We start from the raw sequence: 8,227 nt of genomic DNA on the forward strand, positions 1-8,227 counted from the left end.
CAGATGTTTTCACAATAGTTCTTGATGAATAAAGGATTTGAGCATGGCTCAAAGTTTTAGCCACCAATTTTTATTAAAAACTAGATCTGCATCAAACTTGGAAATCAAACTTTCAGACTCAAGTGGAGAGGCACAAAATTCAAGCAACTTGTTTCTGTTGTCAATGATCATATAGGAGGCCATGCCATCTGCTGGTGTTGATCTACAGTGTATGTTAATTCCAAAATCAACCAGAACATTTTTATTGTGGGGGAACTGTTGATGACCAAATCATGAATGAGCTAATGAGAATTTCAGTGTGTTGAAGGGCATTCTTTTAATTTCGGTGAAGACGCAGAGAATACAAATTGCTGGTTTGTACTTTTGTTATATATTTACCTAAAACTAAACCCCTAAAACTTGACCTTCATGATGTTTATGACCTTTTGAAGTAAATATGGAGGTATTAACTTGCATTATCAACACAAAGTAAACGGTAGACCAAAGATTTATTTTTGCAGTCATGCAGACAAGCATGTTTTTGGCTTGTTTTTCAAATTGTATCATAATTGCTAGGTATTCTCACATTAAGCCAGTTCTGAAAAGAAGACATGTTCTAGCATTGATTCATTAGAATTTTTTCTAATCAAATAAAGTGCAAGCTAAGGAAACAAACAAAATAATGTTAAAATTATGGACGGCTTTGTAACACAAAACTGAAAATTACAAAAGTCTAATCTGTATTTGCCAGTGTCGGACTTAAAAGCCTTTTTACAATCCTTAAATCTTAGGTAATGCTAATACTGCTACAATGTCCCATCCTCAGTTTGTATGCAGGCTTTCTCAGCTGCATCTCACACTCTGAAAAGAAAATACGAGGAAATGTAAAAAAATTTAAGCAGCTGTAAAGCAGCAAATTATTAGCATGTTTACTCATTCCCTGATAAAAGGCACCCATTTCATTTGAACAGCTAAAACGATGATCGCAGTACGGTAATGTAACTGCTTTGTCCATTTCAAGTAACAAAAAATGTTTCAGGGTGTTATTATGCAGACTTTGCATAATGGGTGCATCTGAATATTCAGTAAATCCCAGACATCCTTCTTAACAATATTGAACTAAAAGCCTAATTTCAACTCGGCTAAGGGGCTGATTGAAAACAGCACTCTTATAGGATTTCCAAAATGGAATATTAGCTTAACTTTTAAAATGTGTGCAACTGTTATTGATTATTTTGCAACACCTGTTTTGGCTCATATTTGGTCATGTTGCTATCCACTCCTGATCTAGTTTAAAAATCTAGCCTCCATCAGGTCAACAAAGAGTTTTTCTTGCAGCCCGAGCCAAGTTTCCTGCAAAACCATTGAGATGGTCACACTCGTCCAGCTCGTCAGAGCGTCCACTTCGCAAAAAGCAGAGCATTGTGGTTTTGCATGCCTCTCTGCAGGACTCTGATACATGTCCTTTATGTCTGAGGTACCAGAACTTCTGGAAGGTGCGGTCGTCGTTGATAAAGGTTCGCAGCAGTGTGTTGTAATCAGACGGGAACAGACTGGAAAGGCCGTAAGCTTCAGTGGCCCGGTACAGGAGGCTCCATTTGGGGTTCTGCTCTGGATTGTCTGGTGACTTTGGGTCGTGATTTGCCTCTGTCAGGTTGAGGATGTAGGTTTCATGGTCAAGCACAAGCCGAGAGCTGTTTTTGTAATTTCCATCGACATAATAGATGCGGTACCCTGAAAATGAGGTGAAGTTTAATATGCGGTTTACTTTTATTTAAAAAAGCACCACAGAATCACAACAAAATAAAATATTTTATTTCTGTGTAAAAACCAAAAACACCCTCTGGGCTTAAAGTAGCTCTCAGCATAGCAAAATCTATCATAGAAAACACAACTCAATGTCCTTGCCTTCTGATTTTACCCTTAATTCCTGTGTGCCCACTGTTGTGCATCACATAGAGATACTTATGGAAATTACACTTGTTGATTCTAATAGTAAATCCTATTGCAGCAGTACACATACTGACGACTTATTCTGCTGCTAAGCTTGGTGCGCCTGACTATAAAATCAAGCACCTGGAATTTTCAGCAATAAAACTCATTCTGTCGTAGTAGTAGTGCTGTTAAATAATAAAAAAAGTCACTCCTCTCTTTATGGAACGGAGTAAGCTGTAACAAATTAGTTGGAAACTTCCTCTTAACACTTTTGTGTTTCTGTTTAAAAAAACAAAAACTGTTGTGTATCTTAACAAAAATGTGAAAAAAATTCTATTGTTACCAGTAAAAATCTCCTAAGTATTGCCTTGAGTGTTTACCCCCACACACACTGGAAGCAGAACTTTATGCTTCATTAAATATTCCTAGTAAAACCACTAGATTGAGATCTACAACAATATAGCACCTCCCTATCATGGCTGTTTTCTGGAGAAAATTTTATCCAGGGACTTTGATTTAGTGAAAACACACCTCAAAATAATGTTAGGTCACTCAGCTGGTTCATCGACTCACCTGGATTAAGATTGACATAAGTGGTGGCACTGGGGGCAATGAAAGCCACTCCTAAAGGCCGGGTCATGGTTTCCTCATCGTAAAACATTTGAAACTCGTCCAGATGGGTATGCCCAAAAAACTGCCCAGTAATTGTGCTTTCATATCTGAAAACAAGACATTTTTGTTAAAACAGCAAAACTCTGGCACCTCCAATAGTCACTCAGATACAAAACTACAGCACAATGACAGTCTTACAATGTTCAAACAGAGGAAGTGGAAACAGATGCTTGTAGTAATTTTATTATCATTGTCTCCTGGTATTAGAAATCTGCAATATATCACTGACATTTAAAAAAAAAAATCAGTTGAACTTCAATGTCCTCTCAGCAATATAAAGGTAGATCACTCCAAACCCAAGGTGTAACAGCATCTGTTTTTTCACTACTATACATTTCACTGACAATGTAAATTATAACAGCAGCTACCTGTTGACGATGTGATAGTAGTTCCAGCTCCAGCTGCCAAGACACAGGCCAGGTGGAATATGACCAATGATATGCACCTAAACACAAGCAGCAAATAAGCTGACGGTACTGGCTATTCAAACGTTTATTACCCTACAGTATCTGTAATTAGACACAATTAAAATAACACAGACATCCTGCATGACCAGGACAGAAAGCTACTGACTGGAGGGAGGAAGAGGGGGCGAAGGAGGGATAAGCTTCAACCACACTCACTTCACACTTCATATTTTAACACCAAGTGACGAAACCAACCTTCTCTCCTCTGTCTTCACTGGCCTGCAGAACTTGAACCAGCCACTGCAGCTGGTTAGCAGGGTCAGTGGAGTTCACCATCAGCCAGAAGTTTTCTCGTGCGCAGAAGTTCATGTTGAGGGAGACCACCCTCAGCCCGGGCTGAATCTCTAGTGTGTAGAACCCTCCATATCTGTTAGCAACACAGGAGGGTTTAACTCAGACTCATACTAGCATATTATATAAGGAGCAGCGTGCTGAGGGCTGTCACCACTTCTGCTCTTCATGCGGTCAGATGTGCCATTCAGACACAGTGAAACTGCAACGGCAAACAGAGCTGCTCTTTGTTTAAAAAAAACAACCAATGCTAAATTATTAAATTTGTTTGTGAAGTTTTATCTATATACTATCAAACAGACATTCTAAATACAATAAAAATCATGACTGAAAGTAAACAAACTATCATAAACCTTAAAGTCTTCAACGCCTGCTCTGGCAACCACTGCGCCCATTCCTCTGCCATTTTATCATAGAGCCAGGCAGAGGATCGGTTGCCGTGGACAAACGGTGGCGGGAAGCTGTTCACTGGTGTACTCTCATGGTTTCCTACTGCAGGGTAAACAGTCACATTGGCTCCCAGGTACCTGGGTAGAAAAAGAGAGAATATTTATCAGTTCAGATCAGAAGGCTGTGATCACAGCAATCTGTAATTGCGTTTAAGTAAATAAGTAATAAGTTCATAAACTAAAGAATTTGTCTCTGTAAATTTAAAGCAACATTTTTGAAACTTCTCCAACAAAAAGTAGCTTTTTGTGGCCATTCTTTACCCTCATTCATTTGGACTTCATCTACCAAAGTACAACAGATTATCCAGGTGGAAATTAACCTCACAAATTGGCTCTGGTGTGAAGAAAATAGTTGACGTATCCTGAACCGTTGCATGAAGTTTTATGGAGGAAGTGCGGTAAGCACTTGAAGTTAGTTGAATTTTCTCAGCATTAAACATTACAGTTTTAACCCCTCTCTAAATAACGGCAAATTATGCCAACAGATTTAAAATCGTGAGGATGTGTGGAGGATGCCTTTGCCATCCTCCACTCAAACTCTTTCTTTGACTAAACTATTTCAGCAGGATTGTTTTACAGCTTTTTTTAAATCATGAGGCACAACTAAAAACAACCCATGCAGAATGTTGACTGTCAGGTTTTGGGGGGTTTTTAACAGTGGCTTAATTTATCACGCACCTTTTAATGTTGCATATTTCCTCATACGTCAGGGGAATTCTTGTACGCCGTACAAGAATAATTGGGCATAATTCTATTGCTAAAATCATAGCTATTATTCTTGCAAGGGCAGAATTTCATCCCAGTCTCTTTTGTGGTGTCTGAACACGACTCTGGGATAATTATCATGATATATTTATACAAGGTTTTGCTATGCTGCAATCTGAGACTAATGCTTTTAAGCCAAGGGTTTGGAGCATGTTAATTCATCGAAGCTGCAGGAGTCACTGGATTCAATTCAAAGCAACACTGATTTAGCTAGTAGTTATAGGAAGGAGAAGAGGAATGTAGCTTACACAGACACAGTTATATCTGGCAGTGAAACTACACACAGCAAAAGCCTATGCCTATAGTTGAATGTCTTAACATCGTTTTAGAGTGTGTGAACTCTGAGCAATATTTACTTGTGGATGAGTTTGGAGATGACCGTGAGCTCTGTCAGCTGCTGGTTTCTGGTCTGAGACCAGACATTGTGTGCTGGTATGTCTCCAGTCCAGTAGACCCAGTCCCAAGGTCCGACTTTAGCAGCATTTTCCAGGAGGTTCTCCACCGTGCGTAGAGGAAGGTCACACTTGCTGTAGGTTCCCCAGTAACCAGCTCCTCTCCGCTTCCATTTGGGAACACCTGAGTCTGCCCGACAACAGAGAGGCTCCTTGCAGTCAGCAGCGCTGCCAGTTTCATATTCCTGTCAGCAAAGAGATTTTAAACGTAAACTGCAGACGTGTCTCAAAACTTATCTTTGCCGTACTGTACGTTATTTTTCACTGATACTGGAACCCTTTACTGACCACGAAAAGATCGAACCCAATCATACTTAGACTTTTTAAATTCAGCACACACTCACCTTGTCCCAGTGGATATCTGTGAGAAACAGCACCCTACTCTGTGGAGAGCCAGGTTTAGGAGGTGAGGGTGGCGTAACAGGAGGCTTGGGAACCTTTGGCAAAGTGATGTTCCACGGTGCGTAAATGTCAAATGTGCCACACGAAGGCCCCACCAATACCGCACATGCTTCGGTGGGCCACAGCACAGACTGCTGCAAGGCCCTGATGAAGTCGTCCCTGAACAGCTCGGTTATGTTGCGGCACACCTGCTCATCAGCCAGATGCAAACGGATGCATGCCTCGCTGACTGCATGTGCCACCCGCTCTTCGTTTGCACTGCTCTAATAGAAGCAATAAAGCAGAAAAAGACTATTAGAGCAGGACGTTGCATGTGAAATACTTCCTGAACAATAAGTGAAGCTTAAGTGAGTTTATTCAAATCTACAGTGCATTTAGGGAATTCTGTGGTTTGGGCTAATAATCACAAATTCTAATGCATGTCTTAGGACAAATTATACCTTTACTGGTAAACTAAAGTAACCCAGCATATATATTTAGAAGTTCCTTGTTAATGAAGGAAATGAAAAAAACTGTAGAGGCAGAGAACAAAAGCCAAGTGACAGCAGTTTATGTTTAGTACAGACTAAAAAGGTAAAAATATACACACACAATGAAGCAAAAATGTTTTTCTACATCTATCTGGGATGTTAAATTGGTGTTTAATGGTGGAATTTGAACAATTTGTGTAACTCATTCTAAAAATAAGAATACAGAAACTGTTTCGCAAGGAGCAGGAGTTCATTGGGAAGTTATTTAGAGTGTACGGATCACTGCAGTGAAAGTTGTTCTGCAATCTTGGTGAACTTGTTTTATGTGTGTTGTTGTGTGTGTGGACTAATATCTAGGCATAAATGTATATTGTGTGATTATGTAACAATGCCTAATATTGATTTGTAAACTTGATTAGCACCAAAGATCAAATAAGTGGAAACTTCAACAGTATTTCTATATCATGGACAACTACGATAATACAGGTACTAATTGATCTTCTCACAGTTGCAGCGGGTATGCAAGTGTTTCAAACTGACCACGCATCAGTTTGTTCCCATCAGTGGGACATTTCTTATCCATTTTGAGAACTGAAGATTTAAAGTTTTCTTATGTACGTTACAATGTACGTTGTTTCCGTAACATTTAGCTACGACTTCAAATGCTATAGGAGATCACTCTTAGTTATTTTGGGGTCCTATCAGTTTCCAAATAGGGATCAGAGCCTATTTAGATACAAATGCAAAGCTTTGGAAATGACAGTGATATGCAGCTATTTAAACAAGCAAAAGTGTCAACAGGGATGAAGCAGAAGCAGGAACCAGCTCAGACACAAGCAGCAGAATGTATTTAATTAAAATTCAAATATGACTTTTTAATGAACCATTTATTCACATAAATATGATTAACTTAATAATATAAGTTAACGAAGACTTTCCTTGCTAAATAGACCACAGAAAGTTGCATTTGTTCAGTCACCACAATCTTTGCTAGTTAGTTATCAGTTTAAAGAGGTTTTAACTTCCTTCAAGCATATTCTGAGGGTCTGTTGCCATCTGTAGCAGTCTGCCAAGAAAAGATTTCACCTAGTTAAATATATTACACTTTTACCACAATTTAAAGACTACTATCGTAACCTAACATGTTGCAAATGTTAGGTTGTGCCATCCAGCATTAAGTAGAGGTATAATTGCAATTTTGTTCCTCTTTTCAAACCCCGGTGTTCTGTTTGTGTTGCAAGAAAAGCAACTTGTTTGCAGTGTTCAGTGTCACAATAACAGATATAGATTTTCTACTCCACTTTGAGTAAGAGGCAGAAGGTTTACCAGAAGTGCGATGTCAAGAATGGTGAAGATCGCTTTGCAAACGGGACAGGTGAGGTTTCTCCAGGGGAAGCCGAGTCCGTGGGTTTCGAACTGCTCCACCAACACGGTCCTGGTCTGAGCTTGATACTGAGCTGGATGACAGGACCCGAACAGCGGCGACATAAGGAGCAAAGTACAGGTCGTCAGTCCCAGGAAGGGTCGCAGTGTGGGGAGCCTCATTGTTCTGACGGTAGCGTGTCTGTGCTGAAAGAAGCAAATGCAGAAGGGAAGACTTGCTGCTTCAAGGAAATGACACCAGTCTGACATTCAAACTTGCTAAAGCGATATGAGTCATTCACAACCGCAAACAAAAAATGTAAAGCCAGCTAACAGCTAACTCTATTGCTCATAGTGTACCTCTAAAAAGAGAAAAAAGTGCCGCTGTCTTCTCCAGGGACTCCCAGGTGTGGTGAACAAAAGCAACTCCAAGCTCCAGTTCCACTTCCCCGGGGAAGTCAACTGAGACCAGGTCAGACAAGTCTTTTAGACATGCTCAGCTGGAAGCAGCTCTGCTTGTTCAGATGCGCAACTGTGTGTGTCCTCGCGACTGAGGCTGCCCGCTGTCACGTGACCGTCTGGTCGTCAGCTGATAGATCACGTGTCATTTGTTTTTCCTTCTCTTCCTAATTGATCAAATAGCTGGGGAAAATGTTATGCGAAATAATTCTGCTGAGCTCCCTTGGTGACATGGGGATTTTTTATTTATTTTATTTTGCAGAATATGTGTAGTTATTCTAATCTGTTTCTAATTCTCTCGCAACATCAAGCTGCAAATCAGAAAGCCGCACAAATGTGGGATCCCGTATCAAACCACACACCTATCGTTACCTACATTGTAGATAAGAATAACAGCTTTGGTCCCAGTAAAGTGTAACTACATGGAAGATATGAGGAATTTATTTACTGGGTGTTTTAACATTTAGAAACCGTGTTATTGCATATGTTGCAGATCAATAATCAATTGTTCCTGCGACTTCAAA

At 39.9% G+C, this 8,227-nt stretch overlaps 1 protein-coding gene across 1 annotated transcript; it reads right to left on the minus strand.

Moving 5' to 3' along the window:
• Positions 1-291: 291 nt before the first annotated feature.
• Positions 292-7,812, minus strand: smpd1 (sphingomyelin phosphodiesterase 1). Its single transcript, XM_032575457.1, has 9 exons — positions 7,605-7,812; positions 7,209-7,451; positions 5,355-5,675; positions 4,915-5,195; positions 3,698-3,871; positions 3,249-3,420; positions 2,955-3,031; positions 2,488-2,633; positions 292-1,713 (listed from the first exon to the last, which is right to left on the minus strand). The coding sequence occupies exons 2-9, from the start codon at positions 7,425-7,427 to the stop codon at positions 1,295-1,297; spliced, it is 1,809 nt and encodes a 602-aa protein (XP_032431348.1). The 5' UTR covers positions 7,428-7,451; positions 7,605-7,812; the 3' UTR covers positions 292-1,294.
• Between the last annotated feature and the right edge of the window lie 415 nt (positions 7,813-8,227).

The sequence above is a fragment of the Xiphophorus hellerii genome, chromosome 11 (assembly GCF_003331165.1).
Source record: "Xiphophorus hellerii strain 12219 chromosome 11, Xiphophorus_hellerii-4.1, whole genome shotgun sequence".
Lineage (NCBI taxonomy): Eukaryota > Metazoa > Chordata > Actinopteri > Cyprinodontiformes > Poeciliidae > Xiphophorus > Xiphophorus hellerii.

Bases quoted from the DNA above. Each gene is read 5' to 3' on its own strand.
- smpd1 (XM_032575457.1), bottom strand. From the start codon at position 7,427: ATGAGGCTCCCCACACTGCGACCCTTCCTGGGACTGACGACCTGTACT. The intron at 5,676-7,208 runs GTAAACCTTCTG...TGCTTCTATTAG, and splicing joins TTCTTGACATCGCACTTCTG to AGCAGTGCAAACGAAGAGCG. The intron at 5,196-5,354 runs GTGAGTGTGTGC...CTTTGCTGACAG, and splicing joins CAGATATCCACTGGGACAAG to GAATATGAAACTGGCAGCGC.